The sequence below is a fragment of the Gasterosteus aculeatus genome, chromosome 11 (genome assembly GCF_964276395.1).
Source record: "Gasterosteus aculeatus chromosome 11, fGasAcu3.hap1.1, whole genome shotgun sequence".
NCBI lineage: Eukaryota > Metazoa > Chordata > Actinopteri > Perciformes > Gasterosteidae > Gasterosteus > Gasterosteus aculeatus.
The window spans coordinates 10,332,204-10,350,417 of record NC_135699.1 but is presented as its reverse complement, the minus strand read 5'-3'; the positions used below and the strand labels follow the sequence as shown (position 1 = coordinate 10,350,417).

The 18,214-nt window shown below is 42.5% G+C and overlaps 1 protein-coding gene across 4 annotated transcripts in view; it reads right to left on the bottom strand.

Annotated features, from left to right (window-relative positions):
- Positions 1 to 37: 37 nt before the first annotated feature.
- LOC120827298 (BAR/IMD domain-containing adapter protein 2) overlaps positions 38 to 18,214 on the bottom strand; it is a 40,722-nt gene continuing 22,545 nt past the window's right edge. Inside the window, exons 5-15 of one of the 4 annotated variants that reach the window (XM_078083703.1) lie at positions 18,074 to 18,145; positions 15,734 to 15,871; positions 10,594 to 10,746; positions 7,641 to 7,883; positions 7,317 to 7,542; positions 6,812 to 7,013; positions 6,623 to 6,691; positions 6,355 to 6,508; positions 6,101 to 6,138; positions 1,998 to 2,040; positions 38 to 1,498 (exon numbers count right to left, since the gene is read on the bottom strand). In XM_078083703.1, coding sequence (XP_077939829.1) covers positions 2,013 to 2,040; positions 6,101 to 6,138; positions 6,355 to 6,508; positions 6,623 to 6,691; positions 6,812 to 7,013; positions 7,317 to 7,542; positions 7,641 to 7,883; positions 10,594 to 10,746; positions 15,734 to 15,871; positions 18,074 to 18,145 — 1,323 coding nt within the window. In that variant the 3' untranslated portion in view covers positions 38 to 1,498; positions 1,998 to 2,012. Of the gene's footprint in view, positions 1,499 to 1,997; positions 2,041 to 3,116; positions 4,523 to 6,100; positions 6,139 to 6,354; positions 6,509 to 6,622; positions 6,692 to 6,811; positions 7,014 to 7,316; positions 7,543 to 7,640; positions 7,884 to 10,593; positions 10,747 to 15,733; positions 15,872 to 18,073; positions 18,146 to 18,214 lie in introns of those variants that run through there. The other 3 variants (XM_040190118.2, XM_078083702.1, XM_040190116.2) reach the window with 3 other exon arrangements.

Sequence of the window (18,214 nt, the reverse complement as noted above, 5' to 3'; positions counted from 1 at the left end):
AAACAAGACCACATTGAAAACGCAACACATAAAAGTATGAAGTTTCTGCCCATCTTGATTTATTTCAGACAGGATAATTTAGATGCACTTTCTGTACAGCACATATATAATACAAACAGGGACAAAAGTGAGAAATGGACACAATGAAAGCTATATAAAAGTAAAAAAAAAAAAAGAAAGAAAAAAAACTGATTTCAAACTTGCTACCCATGTGTAATAAAAGCCTGATCATATCACTCAGTGGAAAATTGACTTTTCATGATGGGACTTGATTAAATGCAGTCAATTTCTTATTACTGCATACAGCTCCATTTCATCTCCACATTATATACTCTAGATAAATGGACTCGGACTTGGATCAACGTTTTTCTCCCAGATGAGTATGTATAATACTGAGAATGAACAATCAAAAAGTTATGATAATACTGTACCATATCTGTTAAGCTACCACTCCCTTAATGCTAAATATATATATATTTTTTAAAGAACCATTTAGGTATGCACTGTATTCGATCACTTTAATATCTGGCAGCTTAGACATTAGTGAAATTTAAGAAAAGAATAGCAAAAATATTCTTGTATTTCAGTGTAACTGCACCGTGCAAGATCCTTCTAAGCAAAAATTAATCCTGACATTACAAGCAAAGAAAAATTAAAATAATCCCGCTTTTATTAAATAAAGAAAGAAGAAAAAAAACATAAGCCCCTCAAACCAGTTGACATAATGATTGGGTCAATGCTGAAGCATAGATAAAAAATAAAGGAAAATAGAAGGCACAGTTCCCACATTGAAATTCTGGGTATACTGTATCACAACTAGTAAATATATCACTGTTAAATCATTTTACAAAAGCATTAATCCTAGTTTACTCTCTAACTGACCAGTTCAAGCCATTTGTTGCAGTATCCAATAACCATACTGTGCATATTATTACAGTGATGCACTGAACTGTTGTCAACAATCGTATTCACCCTCACGCCGCATTGAAACCATCCATGCTTTCGTTCACTGCTCATTAATGAAAATAATCCTCAAATAAAATGTACAGTGTAGTGTTGAAGAACAAAATAAATCCCACTGAATAAGAGCAGCTGAATTATGTGACTGCATAACTAATAAAAACCTACTAGCCATACGTGTTCCACAAGTGGTGTAATCCAACTACAACTATAACTAATAAGATGTACATTCACACCTGAATGCGATCGAGCGCTCAGGCTACGATATTGAATGTTTATGGAGGCATTTGCAAAAATATTACGAGCATTAACTAGAAATTGTCGAAAGTCAATTTCCACGACAAATGAACTTAATTCTTAGTAGCGTAACACACTACAGGGCCCTCTTAAGACGACATCATACACTGAAATATCTTATCCTGAAAAAAATGGCCCGTCAGTGGAAAAAAAAAAAGGCGCAGCAGGCCCTTAGTAGAAGATGGGAGCATATCGGTCATCAGTGTAGGTGGGCCGGAGGTAGACCTCCATGGAGCGGTCACTGTGGGAAGAGGAGGGGTGAGAGAAGGACAGTTAGGATCCCGCAGTAGTTTTAGAGAGATACATGGTCAAGTAACCGCACCCAAAAGAAATCTGCCTTCCCGCAGCTTTGTTTCTTAAAGTAAGTTGAAGAAATGGTCACAGTATCTACTTTGAGTTGGAGCAAGCATGTAATGAGAAAGCCCAGGTAAGATATGAGGAGAGACGGAACAAAAGAACAGCGTGCTATTACGTACGCATGCAGGGTTAATCTTCTCATATTGTGATAAACACACACATTAAAAAAAAAAGTAGTTCTTTTAGAACCCAAAGCCTGCTGGACGGACAGAACCAAATGCAGTCACAGCCGCGGAGGCCAAAGGACAGAAAAGAACAGTAATTCCCAGCGTCCTACTGCAGCCCGACAGCCAATGAGAGCAGAGAGAGAGAAAGAACCAGGTGGAAACAGAGAGAAGAAGTAAAAGGGGTTGGCTGAGAGGCGATGGAGGCTCGTGACTTACGCAGGTCCTGTTCCCTCAGAAGCGGGACAATTCTGGACCCAAACTGGAAGGTAAAGAGAACCTTTGGGTTTGAATGGCTCTTTGCTCAGATCATGCATGGGTCACATTTTGTAACAACACTGCTGGTTAGTCTGGTGCAAGATGAACATACCGCATGGTCGATAATAACGGTAACTGAAATGAAGGATGTAAAACTGAAATACACACTTCATGCGCAACATGCCACATCCTGCATGTCTGCAGCTCCACGTAATGGGGATACATTCAGCTGCAAATGCGATGCAATGCAATCAGCAGGCAGGTGTGTCTGCTAAAAATGTCCACCAAATATAGTTCAAACACAAGCTAAAATACAACATGAAGAAGAAGATAAATCAGGCAAGCAGAGTTCAGATACTCACAAAACACACAGTGTACACAAGACCACCACACATCCTAAAAGACTATCTGTCCAAACACATTTTTTTAACAAAGAGACAAAGAGCACCGCAGACACGATGGGTGTTACGGGGAGGAGCAAGGATGAAACGGCATGCCTGTAACACAGCAGCGCCAGAGATGATTCGGACTTTTGAATGAATTAAACATTTAAGTGGGAAAAAAAAATAAAAAAAACAGTTAGGAACTGTAACTTTGAAAGAAGAGAAAAAAAGTTCCCTGGACTCCAAAGCCGCATTCTTTACTTTAAAAAGCCTTTTTTGAAGTGAGCGACAGCAAACAGAGGAGGACAAAAAATGACAGTAAAAAATAATCAAAGCAAACACTGGGCATAAATCTGATGATAAAAAAAAATAAAAAAACTAATCGCGTGTCCCTAATCAGATTTGTCACCAGTTGTGAAGTCATCAACATTGATATTAATGGTCGATCCAAAAGTAAATATGAATGGCCAGTTGGTTGATAATTGTTATTTGTCAAGCAAATTGTGAAAACAAAAAACGTCAACATGTTCTAGCACTTTCTTCTTAGGTGAACATTTGCGGCTTTTCACTTTTTATATTATTAACATCTATCAGGGACAAAAAGACAATAAGTTAAGAGCCATAAAAAAGAAGCTGAACAGAACAGAAGTGTCTGCATCATTGACTGCGTCAAAAGATTTCTCGTCAAACAAGACTGTTTATTAATATAGAGAGATATGTTTTATTTAGAATACCTTTGTAAAAAGTCACCATACATTCAAGGTCAATTTTAGTATCACATTTTCTGGTTTCCCTCCACAGCATGCATAAGATAAACACTTCAACTAATCAGTAATTTCTCAATTATTTCTGGAAATATTAAGTCTTTTTTTTTTTTTTTTTACAAGGACAATAAGAAAAAAAGAAAAGAAAAAAAGGACCAAAAACTACATAGCCACTCAGGGAATACAATCATAAATAACACTCAGAGCTGCAGAAGCCATGGTTCTCATTTAAACTAAAAGCTAAATCACAGCTGCTATTGAGAATATTCAACAGAAGACCCTTCAAATTCGAGAGCAATAGCTAATTTTTATGAACAAATATGGCAGTAAGTTCAGTTAAAAATGGCAAATTGTTTTTTTTTTTTCGGGGCTGAGAGTGGAAAATTTAGTTGTCCATTTATATGAAAACTTGTTGTGCAATGATCGTAATACAGTGCAATTTAGTTGGCCGGCGGAAAATATTCTTTATTTGTAGATAGATATATATATATATATATATTGCACATTTTAGAAGCTGGATTTGAGAATTTGCTTCATTGCAAAAGTATTTGTTAACTAGAAAAAGAAAAAAAGAAAAAGCAAAGTAAGGCAAATATGACACACACCCTCTGGACGGAAATTCCAGTCTAGCACTGACACAAGGAAGCACGACGTGACCTACAGGATCTCTCGGAACAGAAACATAGTAATCTGCTGCACAGCCTTACTTTAGACAAAGCTTTTTTTTTTTTTTTTAGCATATGTGTGTTGGGTGGGAACTCAATAATACCGGGCCCACATGTGCTTAAAGAGGCCGCTGAGCCGTTGGCTTCAGCACAACGACATTCAAGTCTTTTCAAGTACATGAAGATGTCCTTTAGTTTGACAAAATGACAAAACCATGTACATGCATGAAAGACAAGCAGTAGCCAAGGCGGTCTCTTGAGAGATCAGTCCGTGATGGTGGACTGTGATCAGAGATAAGAGCATTCAGAGTCCGTATCGCTGCGTGCCGAGCAGGTAGGCCCCGCTCTGGCTCTCTCGCTCAACGCAATCTTCCACCCACCAACCGCTACTGTCCACATCGACACCACCGGCAGCAGCGGCACCCAGGATGGACGGAAGTAGGAAAGGAGGCACCCGAGGAGGAAGAGAGGACAGAAAGGAGGGATGAAACTGGCCTCTTCCACTCGGAGAAGGGGTGTGTGTGGAGGCAGAGGTGGACATAAGCGGACAGGAGGGAGGCTAAGAAGAGGGGAGGGGTGGGGAGGAAGAGGCCCCTGTGCTATCCGCAGCTGTCTGTGTCTGTCTTTATGTCTGTTCTCACACAGTCGAAATCAATTTGCCATCAGGACTGTCACTGTGGAACAAAGAGAGAAGGAAGCTTGCCAGGTCGGACACACTCAGAGAGAAATGGAGAAAGACAAGACAGGCACAAGGAGGCAGACTAGATTTTTTTTTTTTTTTTTTTTTTTGGAGAGGTGTAGGTGGGGTCATGGAACACACGATGCCCCACCTACACCTAACAGCTCCAAACACACCCACGGCGATCAGGAAGATCGGACTTCCAATTCCCTCATCAACATTTTTTTCGAATCCAAATATGTTTGCCGGTTTGATATTTTCGCCCACATTAAAAGGGGTTTGGTGGATATCTGAAATGTAGACAAAGCCAAAAAGTGAAGGTTGATGAGAAAAATCAAGTCATCTCCTCAGCCGGAGGGGTGTGGTGTTAGATAAGTCTGTTGGGGGTGAATACACCCTGCAGCACAGTGTTGTCTCAAAATACTGATACAGAAATAACACATTCATAGCAGACAGGAGTATGTAGCTCGACACCAGAACCCCAAAAAGAAAAACCCAGACTGACTGACAAGCAGTGATGACTGAGATGAGGTCAGCATGATGTCTACGGTCACAACATGTACTCCACCAAACACCAATACGAGCGCCCATTCCACACACACACACACAAATATGTAGTCTCTAATTGGACAGGAACAGGCACGGCATCATTTCTAATCCTGAACTCACACAACCCTCCTGAGTCAGCAAGGATGTGACTGAAAACTGATTGCAGTGAAAATATACTGCGCCAAGAAGAGTACTCGGACCATAAACACGAGACTCTGACCCCGCTAGACTGCATTAATTACTCTCAAGAGCTATTTGAAAAAAAAAAAAGATAAGTAAGCAAGAGCAAATAGGAAACGACAAAAAAGACACAGTAAAAAATTATGCAAAGAAAACACGGTTACAGATAAATATATTCGCTTGGACCCAATTAAATTATTAACCAGTTGTCTATTAATCATATATTCGACAACAAAAAAAATTATATTAAATAAATTGTCAAAAAAAAGCAAAAAATGTCAGGCACTTTGTTGCTTTTCCTTTTTAAAATCTTTTAATCCGGATATATTTGGGTTCTGGTCCGTTGGTCCGACAAGAAAGGTAATTTGAAGACAGCTGATCGAAAATTTGCTGAGTTTTATGAAATCTCATTGACTTAAATAATGTAAAATATTCCTAAGCAAACTATAATAAAAAGTATCGCACTACTACCTACTATTGCTTCATGTTTCGCAATTGTTCATTGCTTTATGTGACAATGGTTTACAACACTTACACACTTAAAAAAAAAAAAGGTACTTTAGAAATTCCACTGACTCAACAATGTATGGAAGCATTTACCAAATTTTGTCCACTACAAAGCATACTGTAAACCCAATTCAACCGTGTATGTAGTTGAATTTAGACACCGCTTATATTAAGCGGCCTCTCGAATGATGTATTAATTTAGGTGAAATGCCAATCAGCTGAGGCGTTGGTTCCTTGTGTCTTCCTCTATTAGGTAACTACTTCCAAACTATCCAATTAAAACAATTCAGATGGCAGCAGCAGTCATCAGTCAATACTAATAAATAAAGACACTTACCTTGTGGCAAAGCGGGCGTCATAATCCTCAATAGCAGGCTGAAAAAACAAAAAAACAAAAACACTTTTCACCTGCTGTGCTTGCACACAAACACTAGACGGCAGCAGAAACCGAGCAAAGGTTACCACTGCAGGATTACTCATATGAAATTATGCAAAACACAAGACTTAACCAGGGCTACAAATATGAGTGAGCAATAGAAACAAGTGTTTGCCTGTTGCTAACGGATACTGAACACGGTAAATTGTACGTACCTGTGTGCCAAAGCCTGCCATGCTGTAGGGCCGTGGGCGGGTCTGTGCTAGGCTCTGTGCCAGCAGCCGGGCAGTCAGGCCGTAGTCAGGTGTGGGCACGGATGCATCATTCTCCAACAAATTGCCCGTGCTGCTACTTTTCCCATGGTTTAGACTGGGGGGGGGGGGGGGGGGTGGGGTGGGGGGAGAAAAGAAAAAGAAAAAACGCCTCAGACTTGGGTTCATTCGGGCTCCTTAAAGTGACAGTTTATGGAAAAACGCTTCATACTTCACTTTGAGCTTCTCGCTGTCGCTTTCAGGCAGCACACGCGTGTAGGAGAACGGGAACCAGCCGCGCCTGAGGAAAGCGTGCACTTTGTTATCCTCCACGTACTCTACATTAACTGTACCAACACGTGAGACAAGTATCTGTTCAATCTTCCAATGTGGAGGTAGAACAACAGAGCGCATCACTCACATCTTGTTCTTCTCGTTTTCCCCATAGTGCCAGCCGTCGCGGGCCTCGGGCACTAGCAGGGTGATTACGTCCCCCTCGGAGAAGCTGAGCAGGGTGCCGTTGTCACCTGCAGCATGGGAGAAGATGGCTTGGACACGAGCGCGCCCGTTCTTTTCCAGGCCTGCTGCCATGGAACTGGACCTGGGGAGGGTTCGTGTCTCTCCTGTGATGGTTGAAGATGGGAGACCTCAGTCAGTGACACGCTCTTCTTTTGAGACACTGAAGAGCAGCAGTTCTCATCCCAACGGTAATTTAAGATATTCAACAACATTTAACAATGGAAGGTAATAATCTTATTAGGATTTACACTATTTGGGATTCGTGAGATGTTAAAACACTCCTCAGTGTACCTTTAGCTAAACTGATTGCAATAGGCTTGATGCTCAGTCAAATATTCGGCTGCTTATCGCCGTGGCTGCGGCGCTAACGATGCTTATTGAATTTTAGCAGCATTTGGATAGCTTACCCACGGGGTTCTTATTCTTGGCGGGGGCAGGCCTGCGGACAGGAAGGGTGTTGGAGTAGACATCGCTGACCTGTCTCTGTGGCTGAGGCTGGGACTGGCCCTGCGCCTGAGGGGATGAAGGCCTGACTTGGGGCAAGGATATGGTCCCACCCTCGGTCCAATATTCCTCCCCATGGACTCCTGTTGTTCCATTCACCATGGAAATACCATCGGGGCCTATCAGCCTCTAAAATAAACAAGAAGTTAGACGGACCAATAAGTAAAATAACTAAAATGGATTATCTCGGGCTCAGAGTCTTTTTTTTTTTTACTCCCTTAACTCACCGCTGGGTGTCCCAGACCACTGCCCATGAAAACAGCCAGCTCTGGGGGCACGGGAAGAGGCTGGGCTCCAGGGATAGGGTCTGAGATGACCAGGTTGGATTTGGAGGTGTGCAGGGGGCTCGTGCCGCCAAGGGCAGCCGAGCTCATCTGCTGGGCCAGGAGCATGGCCCTCTCTGGCAGCTTGTTGGGGTCTGAACACGCCTGTTGCCAAACTGGGATCTTCTGTGTCAGAAGGTCTTTACCCTGGAAGGAGGAAGGATATATTGAAAAATGACATACAAGTGCCATAACATGTCAGTGTGGCAGGACATCCAAACACTAACATTATAATATGGAAAGGAGAGAATTTTTTCCCACAATTCCCTGCAGCGGCAATATTTAAATAGTGATAGAGTTTGTCCATATACTGAGAATAACAACCCTGATCGAGAAACGCGGATCAAGTGAGTAACCGTTAGTATAACTCATTTATATTGCAACCTTGTTAATGAAGTGATAGTTTAAACCTGATTGTTTTATGTCGTCTGCATGACAGTTTTCCATAAAAACATTATAGTATCATATTGAAAAAAATAAGATACCATGGAATAGTTTACTACAATATATGATTGTTAAAATACAGGATGTCATAGAAAGTCATAGTATTCTACAAACATGTCATAGAAGGCCACACAATAATGGCTTTAAGATGCCATAACATGGAATTCGATGATGATTTTATTTTTTATTTTGAGCCTAACATATGACATTTTTATATTTAAGCCCAACGCCCAAATATCTTAGTTGTAAGGTCGCAATTATTGTCAGTTTATCCCATGGGTCGTTTTTATGGCCAATTTGGAGAAATTTCCTCCAAGTGAGATATTTTGGGTTCACAAGCATGTGCCAAATGGAGGGAAGACGCCGGCGTGGAAGTACAATGTAAAACGGTACGTTTCAATGCTCAGCCACACCTGCTGTATTAATAATCACTCCAAAATAAATTAAATATATTCCGTTTTCTCAAAAGGTTTTTCCTCGTTCCGTATCCTTGACCACCGCCCTTTGCACAGCTATGGTAATGTGCTGCGTGGGTGACGCTGTGGGACAGACGAGCATACAACCAACGCGGCTTACTGTAGCAGCTCACAGCCTGTGGACACGGACGTTCTATCTGCAACCATCCAAACAGAAATCCACACATTTGTTTAAAAAAAAAAAATCTTCAGAGTTTTGGCTCTTTGTATGTGACAATTCGTAGCTCTCGGGGAGAGGGTTCTTCAGTTAGCTGAAGGTGAAAGTCTTCCCACGCACAACCCCATCCTGATTAATGACTAGACTCCATGTTGAAAAATAAGTAGCAACACGCACACACACACACACACACACTTTGTGCAGCCACATCTTCAGGCTGCTTGTTCACACCCACCAGTAATCCCAGGAGACTGATCTACTTCATTATCCAAGAATTTGATATTCTTGGATAATGGATACGCAGACACCCAATAAGCATAACAAACTAAATCCTTAACACCGCTCCATTACATTTGCTGGTATGACGTAGGTCTGTTTGGATCTAAAAAGGTTCTTTGCTTTAAATGTCAGCAGCACACTATTCTCCACGGACGGCTTTAAACAAAATGTGTTTGCACCTCTTTGAAATTGATCCGTTTTTTCCTCCGCGTTCAGCGTGTCGATGCCTTTTCCTATTAAAGTCTCTCATATGAACCAAACACAGCCAAAAAGTTGGCCGGCCACTTGGCGATGCATTGATGGATTACGGTTTCAGCCGGTCAGCTGGGGATTGTCTACGCGCTTAATGAATTTTTTAAATGAAGAGGCCCCTGTGAGCGGTCAAAGGTAATGCGACTTTGAATTATAGATCTCCTATGCGCTCTTGGCTAAACAAGGGTTTACAGCAGGGGAGTTTAAATAAATAACTCACAGATGACAGAAGGGGAGAAGCTTGCTAGAATCAACACAACAGTAGGATGAATGAATTGGTTTAATAAATTGACGCAACAAGCCGGGCACTTTATCCCTTTTGCTGGAGAGAAAACATTTTCCTCTTTAGTGGAGGGATCAAAAAGTACTAAAAACTACGACAATATTGAGAGACGGAGGGAGAAAAAACAAGAAATCACATGTAAATAGATAAAACATAAACAAATTGAGGTACTTCCTCAGCAATTTGACAAGACGTGCCTCATTTCAAAGAAACAGCTGCAAGAAGCTCACAGCTGCCTGAGACTTATGAAGTTAGTGAATTCCGCTGTGCGTCAGTGACACACATAATAATGGGCCAAAGACTAATGCTCTGGTTTGCAATAATTTAGTTACCTCTGGAACCAGTTCCAGTTGCGTTGCGATTATCTCGCAGCTCGTCTCTCTATTCACGGTACTTTATCTAAATGCTTTGCACGTGTCCTCAAAAGGTAACTTGTGTTGCGAATACGTGCATGTTCTCAGTGCTCATAATTAATGTCAACATTCCTTTTTTGATATAATAATTGATAAGACCAGTAGCATGTTTGCCCATTTCAAACATTGGCTGCCGAGGCTTAGGCGGAAAAATTCATCATTTCTATGCACCAATCAGAGATTAGCAACATTTCCATTGGATGACAGTTAAAGGGTTTGTGTTGTCATCCCAATCAATCAATCAATGAAATGTGATCAAAACACTCGCGCAGTCCTGCTGAAGCAGATTGGAGCAGACTTTGAGTGGAAACTCTTAATCATAAATATCTCAATATTTATTAATATATAATGATGTTTTGATCATCTAGACATGGACATATACAACAACGGGACATCTGAAACCAGAGCACTTAAAGTTTTGAATCAAACAGCTTCTTGAAAAACACCAGTGACTGAAACATATCCTCGTTTATTCTAATTCAACGTCCGTTTGTCTCTCCAGGTCTTTCTCCGCTTGTTAAACCACTCTTGCGGTTGGCCGATTGAAGCTCACCTTTCCATGGTAGGCGCTGCTGTTCTTGGCCACGGCACACTGGCGGTCCACCAGGAAGCAGTACCTGCGGCGCTCCTCTGACAGGGCGGTCTTGAATCCCTCGGCGATGAAGGTGTCCAGCTCAGTCTGCTTACTGCTGATGGTCTCCACAAACTGGGGGGGGAGACACAATGACACATGAACATGGGATGTATAATATGTAAAAAGAATCACACCAGGCGTTTGTATCCAAAGATGTCCCTGTTTTCTTTCCTTTCATAAGCTTAGTGATTATCTTTATAGGTTTTGCACCAGAGACGGTGCATTTTTGGTTACTGGTGCACTGCAGTTCCTTCACAGCATTATGCCAAATAGACAGAAGGTTTGACAGGGAAGGGGGTCAAAGAAGCTATCCAAGTACTCTTATTTTCAATAAAACGCTTCTTCACTTTCACACAATTACACCCATTTCACCGTTAGAGCTCTACAATCCAGCCCAGTCTTTCACTGCCAATCATCACAGAGCTCCACTGGAGCATTTAGGGTTTAAGTGCAATAGTTGTGCAAGGACAGAACCTTACTCGGTTACTCACTCAGGCCAGATTCCCGCTACTGAGGCAAGGCCCTTATGACCCCGCAGCGTGGAGGGTGGGGGAGTGCAATTGCTCACAAAATCCACTTATTGATTTTGTGTGTCGGACAGTAAAACACTTTTTTTAAGTGCGAGTAAGCAAGAGGGAGGGAGACCAGTTGCTTTTAGCATGAGCTCCATAAAAGAAAATATATGGAAAATGGTCAGTGCACTGACCTACATGCTCATCTTGTTGTCTGTGTTGATTGTAATGTCTGTCGAGTTAATAGACAAACAAAATCTACCTACGGGTCCAAATAAAAGTGAAACTATATTTATTTGTAATGATTTGACATATATGCCTTTGGCTTTGGGATACAGGCTGAAGTTTGATATTGGGAAAAATATTCGTACACAACTGGAAACAGGTACACGTTATTTTGGTACACAAAGCCAAGCTGCCGCGTCGCGGGTAATCACCAAATACACTTTGTTCTGAATGCTTACAAGGTTGCAAATGGCTGCCTTGTTTGTTGACACATAACTCCAATCACTTTTATATAAATGGTAGAATAACGCTTTCTCAAGATTCTGGATATTACCTTTCCGTCTCAGCCGTAAGACATCATCAGGTTAAGTATTTTCAAAGACATGGAGTACGTTTGAGAAACGTTTTACATTAAATCTCAAAGATGAACAATAAAAAAAGACTAATGAAGTCTATTAAATTGGAGTCGTTTCCTTCAGCAAAATGTAGGACGCACACCCCACAGTGTAGATGTAGCTCATTTAGCAACCACCAGAGCACACTACTTCCCCACTGCCAAAAGCAACAGGTTACTTCATTGAGGGAATATTTTAAAAGGTGCATAAATTATGCTTACATTTTTAAGAAGGGCTTTATGAAACGCTATAAATCCACCCGAACCCTTAGACAAATCCACATGAACAAGTTGTTAAATCAAACAAGACTGGGATGAAAGGATGACGAACACGTTTTCCTCCTGGGAACAGCCTGACCTTATTCTGTGCTTTGTGTTCACCCTTAGCTCAAATCAAGTGCTTTGAAACTGCTTCAGTTAGTTGCCTTAGTTCTTTACGGCGAGGTGTTGCGTTGAAGGGACGAGCCTCAAAATGCGGAGGGTCTTGTCGAATCCACACGGCCCAATTCCCATTCAAAAAAAAAAAAAAAAAAAGGTCACCAAAGCAACCCGAGGCGACGGCTGCGGTGGGAAAGGCCCGGGCAGACACACCGGCCACTGCTCGGGCATCAGGTTACGCCGTAGCTGGAATGACTTGTTACCTGCAACACTTGCAATTATTATGTAATAGACAGCGTTGCTTAGCCTGACGTAATGAGGGCAAAATAGGGGATGTGCTCTCTACTGCACTGGAAAATAATACAGCTTGTAGCAGTTACCGGTCACTGACAGGGGAGCGTTTCACACCCTTCACAAAGTGAAGCATTCAGACAATTCATAAAAATAAGACACCTCTGATGCTCATTGTCGTTTCTTCAGTGATTGAAAAGCATTTTTTCCTGGACACCTATTTGCTGCTTTTCATTTCCGTCATCATCAGCACTCATTCAGTATTTACAAGAGCTGTGTTGTTACACTCCAGGGTGAACAACAGAAAACACCTACACTTTAAATCAGCGGATCTGTCAGTGCTCATCCACTGTTCCTCCACGTCAACGGCACCCTTTCTTTACTCCAGCCCTATGAATCCACATATCTGACACCGAACTGAAGTAACCCGGAGCTTATCAACATCTCGTGAGACGCTGTCATTCTAAATCCCAAACTCCGTCTCCGGCTCTCCGTCTGAGCTTTTATTAACAGCCCTGTGCAGTGAAAAAGAGTTTATCAAGATGGAACCCCTTTCTTCTTCTACTTTGGTCCACTCCACTGGACTACCTAATGAGCTGATTAGCATTTCGGCTGGGGCTTTACCCATTGATAAGACGGCACGGTGGAAGTGTCTGGAGACGAACAGGGGAGAACAGAGAAGAGGAGAGACGGACAAAGAGACTGACCGAGATTCGGGAGAGACAACGGCGACGAGTGCGAGAGAAATCAATGAAACGCGGCCGCCATCTGTGGACGGCGCTCAGACCTACTTTACTTTTCTAATGAGGGGAGAGAGACTTTTGTGCTTCTCATCTGCTGGAATAACAAAGATGTGGCGGAGGAGGAGGAAACGTTGATCTTGCCTTGCCGACATTTACTTGTTCCGTCTCAACGGCCTCATATCGCTTGAAATGACCCATCATCGGTGTTTATGTAAGGCTTTCGAGGTAGATGGAATTGTGAAGCGTCTTAAAAGGAGTGCGAGTCTCTTTCCCTCGGTGTGTGTGTGTGTGTCGTCCTCCCCGGGGAACTATCACAATCGAGTCGAGATCTCTCTCACACACGCCTTCAGCAGCGGTGTGATGATTGGAAGGGAGCAGACTGAAAACGGATAAAGGAGATTCATTCCTTTTCTTCTGCTGACGTTAGTCCAGAGCCGGAGGATCTTGCTCCTCTTCGCGGATGGGCACAATTGATCAGCCATAGACCCAGTTAGAGTCGTGCGCTCAGTCCAGTCTACCAATCTACTTTGATACCGTATCGTACCATAACCTCACATTTTTAGTGAACCGTTGATCTCAGTGTGTCGTTACCATCCGGCAAACTCAAACCAGCTAGATTGAATAACACGTCAAAGTCTACTGGCCAAAAGTATGGAGATGTTTTTTTTTTTAGGATAGATTTTGAACACTGCAGACAATATATTTTGTAACGGCTAAGACCATTCATACTCCTTAGGCGATTGTCGCTTTTATTTTTAATGTCCCTGTGGCCTTTTAGAAGCCCTCAAGACCAAATTCAAATTAGCGTCATTAACCTTCAGGCTCTTAAAGAAAGCTGTAGTTCCTACTCTGTATTCTGGGGTTTAATCCATTTTTAGATTTAAATATATTTTCTAGTTTGGGGGAAAAAAAACGTCAATTTGCATAAACAAAAGATTCCTCCATCGCGGTTACTGTCGGTCAAATTGGGCACCGCCTATCTTCACAGAGGCCTGCGTATGCAACACACGAGGCAGTGAGGAACGTGTGAAAACTTGCCATTACGTTGTTTTTTTGCCGTTCTGCCAGATTTACTGGCTTGCTGCAACTTCTGCACCCCCAGCCCTGCACAACTGGACTGCCGCACGCTTTGACACTTCATACAAAATCTCCTCGTCGCATTCTCACACAACGCATTTTCCTTCCCCAGTGGTGCACTCTATAAAACATGGGGGTTTGCAGAATCACGATTTTAGTCCAGCTATTGATCAGGATAGCTGATGGTTAGCTCGTTGGGATGTGCCGCCGGGTGGCGGCACATCCCAACGAGACAACCGCAGCTCGCAGGTCGAGGCTCGCAGGTGGAAATTAGCCTGCGAGCCTCGACTTGTTGGAGGTTTCGGTTTCCACCTCTTCAGGCAGTCAGACTTCTGGCGAACTCTTTAAGAAAGGAACTGGCGTGCCAGTTGCCATTCTCCTGCTGCGGGATTTTTTACCCCCCTTAATTTGACACTAACAGGTTACAGGGCTTAAACCACGAATGACATTTAAACAACAACGCAGTGAAGGCCTATAATTGGGTCCATTACAGAGATGGTATGTGCTCGTCTATGTGGACGAGGAATATTGCCTCGCCTGTCAAGTGATGGAAAAATAAAATGAGACGGACAATTTATTAAATCGTGTCCAACACAGAGGGTTCATTTCAGCTCATCAAAATTAATTTGACCTGAGCTGCTCGGCCTGTTGTTGCTTATCCTTTAGAAATAATTACTCAAATGATGACACCCAAAACAAATTCTCCTGTGTTCAGTCAGTGAATTTTGCGACTGCTTCAGTTTGATGTGCATCCATGTTGTGATGGTCGGCCAGCTGATACAAAAAACAAACACTGTGGCAAAAAGAATGTCTTTTATAAAAGTGTTTGAGCCTTTTGCACATATAATAAATGATATTAACTTGCTACATGGTCCTTATTTTCAATCTTACGAAACCGAGAGATGAAACAGCTTGTATCTTGAACCGTCTGCTTGAGGTAAATCATCCATAGAATTTAACTGAGGTTTATTTCTGTGGTGCGTATGCAAATCTGTGCTTTTACTCACGTTGATTAAAGTCGTATGCAGAAACAAATTGCATATCTTTTAACATTTGTATCTATTTCCCCGCTGTACGAGTATGGATGTGCAACAAATTGGCGAGGGCAACTCATGATCAAACCTCCACTATTTGCCTTCCCACTCAGGACACCTCGTTCGCCGCTGCCTCCTCCCCCCTCTTTGCCATTTTGTGAATTCTTTATAAAATAATAAAAAAGGCATAATTCTGCACCAAGACTTTGTACAAATCCAATCCAACAGTCACCCACATGCACACAAACTGCTAAAAGAACAGCGGGGCTACAAACCCACTTGAAACTGAACAAGACGGATCGACTTAAAAAGCCAGAACGCACAGAAAGAAAACGGGTTCTCAAGCTCTTCCAATTCTCAATCTATGAGACATCTTCATCCTCGTGGTTTACTTCTCAGGCTCACCTGCATTTCCTTCTCTCCGTACTTGGAGGGGTTCTTGCTGCCTTGGCTCTTTCTGCGCAGCTTCTTCAGCTCAGCCTGGCACTTCTCCAGACTTTCCCCTTTGCTCTTGTGTTCCACCTGGTATTTCTTCAGAGCAGCCTACGTGAGGGGGGGAAAAAGGCAGCGCATGAACACAACATCAGGACCACAAATCAAACGAGCACATTCAGAAGATGTTTTGATTTGAAAACCTCAAAGCTCTTGATTGTGTCTCCTAAAAAATGTCCACTGCAAGAGATTTGCAAGTATTTTCAAAGGGAGGTGGAGATAAAATAAATCACAGGCAGCCTGGAAAGACAAACCTCCTGCACGATTTCGCTTTAGTCCTTTTACAACCAGAGTTGTTTTTTGTTTTTTTAATTTGCATGTATAATTATTTATTTATTTATTGAGAATAACAACTTTGTTTCCAAGCTGAACCAGCTCTGTTGCTATAGTAACTGCGGCTGGTGCGACAAAGCTTATGTGGTTTCTGTACGAAGCAACATTGGCTTAGGGGAGCTCATGCGTGAGGGTTCGACACCCACATTTGCGTACCGCAGGACACCGAGGACACCGAGGACACAAGGATGCTTTAGGTGTATTTTGGCTAAATAGGAAGCTGAAAAGAAGCTGCTGTTGTCACTAGGGGACTAGCAGTTTGACACGGGCAGTGGGCGGTATCAGCTGTGTGGGTCTGAGCCGAGCTGAGCTGGAAATTGAACAAAAACAAGCATTTGCCCCGGTGTTATCTTTGAAAGCAAATAAATATTAAAAAAGGACCCTTTCAGTCGGTCCTCGTCTTACAACCAATACGGGTTGCTCTGCTATTCACACCGCGATCTCCCCCGAGGCCGGGGCTTCCCAGTGGAACCCCCTTCCCCCACCCCCCCTGCGTAGATTACACAGTGTAATGGTGGTTGGGAAGACACAATTGGTTAAACAAGATAATACCTCAATAGCATGTGCCTCAGTTGAGCTGGAATTCTCCTTCTAATTAACAAATCAAAAGCTTGTTGACTTTTGTTTGGAGCCCCGGGACCCAAAACGCTCAACCACTGGCTGCTACTGCGGACAGATTATCAGTGTGATTAACTCGGGTTACAATCACAGTGGACAGCGGATAGACTTTAAGAATCTGACCCTTGCCCTTTTCAGCCAATCTGCCAGAACGAATGCCCTTCTTTGGTAATCTATGTGCCTTTTTTTTCACCCTCTATTTTATGTCGACTTAATGCCCAAATTCTAACTTTAGTGTTCGTAAAAACCCTGCGTAAGGCCTTGACAAGTCTTAACAAGAAAAAGAGAGACTGAGAACAAAGCGAGATTCACCGCTGGGAACAGCGCACGCACGCACAAACACACTCATGCACACACAAACTTCAAGCCGTGGAAAACAGTGCATCCCCACCCTCCAAGTCTTTTTGAAGTCAAAATTTCAGATGATTAATTCACAAAGTCTGAAGCAAAATGACTGCTTTTATCAGCCTTATTCATTCAGCAATAGTCATTAGGATTAATGATGTTAGAACTTCATATGTCACTATAGGAATGTACAAAATAATTGATGCATCTGAACTAATTAAAAAAGCATGAAAGGTTTTCATTTCTTTTTCCATATAACTAGACTGCAGAAAATAATTTGGCAGATTTGTACCAAGTCCAAGACTGCTTGAAGATAGATCGCAGTAAATATAAATGATGAATCAAGAACAATTTGAACTCAAAATGAACCTCACAAGGTACACAAACAAGCCTTTTTTTCCCATTTAATTATAAGAGATTTTTTCTAGCAGTGTGTAAGTGAGTCAGTGCATGTAAGCCACAAGTAACGTGCTTCTTCCAATCGCACAATGCAATAATGGCGAACAATGTCCCATCCCCCAAAACAACGCAGCAGTGCTGCTTTACACTCAGGCTGCAACCCACTCAATCTAAAGATATCTCATGCAGACCAGCTCCCCAGTGCGCTCTCACACACACACACACACACACACACACACACACACACACACACACACACACACACACACACACACACACACACACACACACACACACACACACACACACACACACACACACACACACACACACACCAGGAGGGGTTTACTGTCATCAGTCTCCACTACTCGACGGGTGAGCAGACATGAATCTTTTTTCTCAAATCATCTCTTTAAAACACAAACATTCTCTGGTTGGCTTGAAAAACACAACTTCCACCTCCATCTCCATCTCCCCGGGGTCGGTTTTGGTTGGTAACACAACATAAAAGCAGATGGAATATGTGCACTTATTGGATTGAGCCAATCGGATACTCACAGTGAGATAACGTGAATCCAGGTCCACCTTCTTCTCCAGCTCAGAGAGCAGCTCGTTGTGGAAGGATTTCAACTGGGGGGGGGGGGGGGGGGACAAAAGAAAACGTCTAAATGGAATTAAGTGACAAAATGAATCATGGAG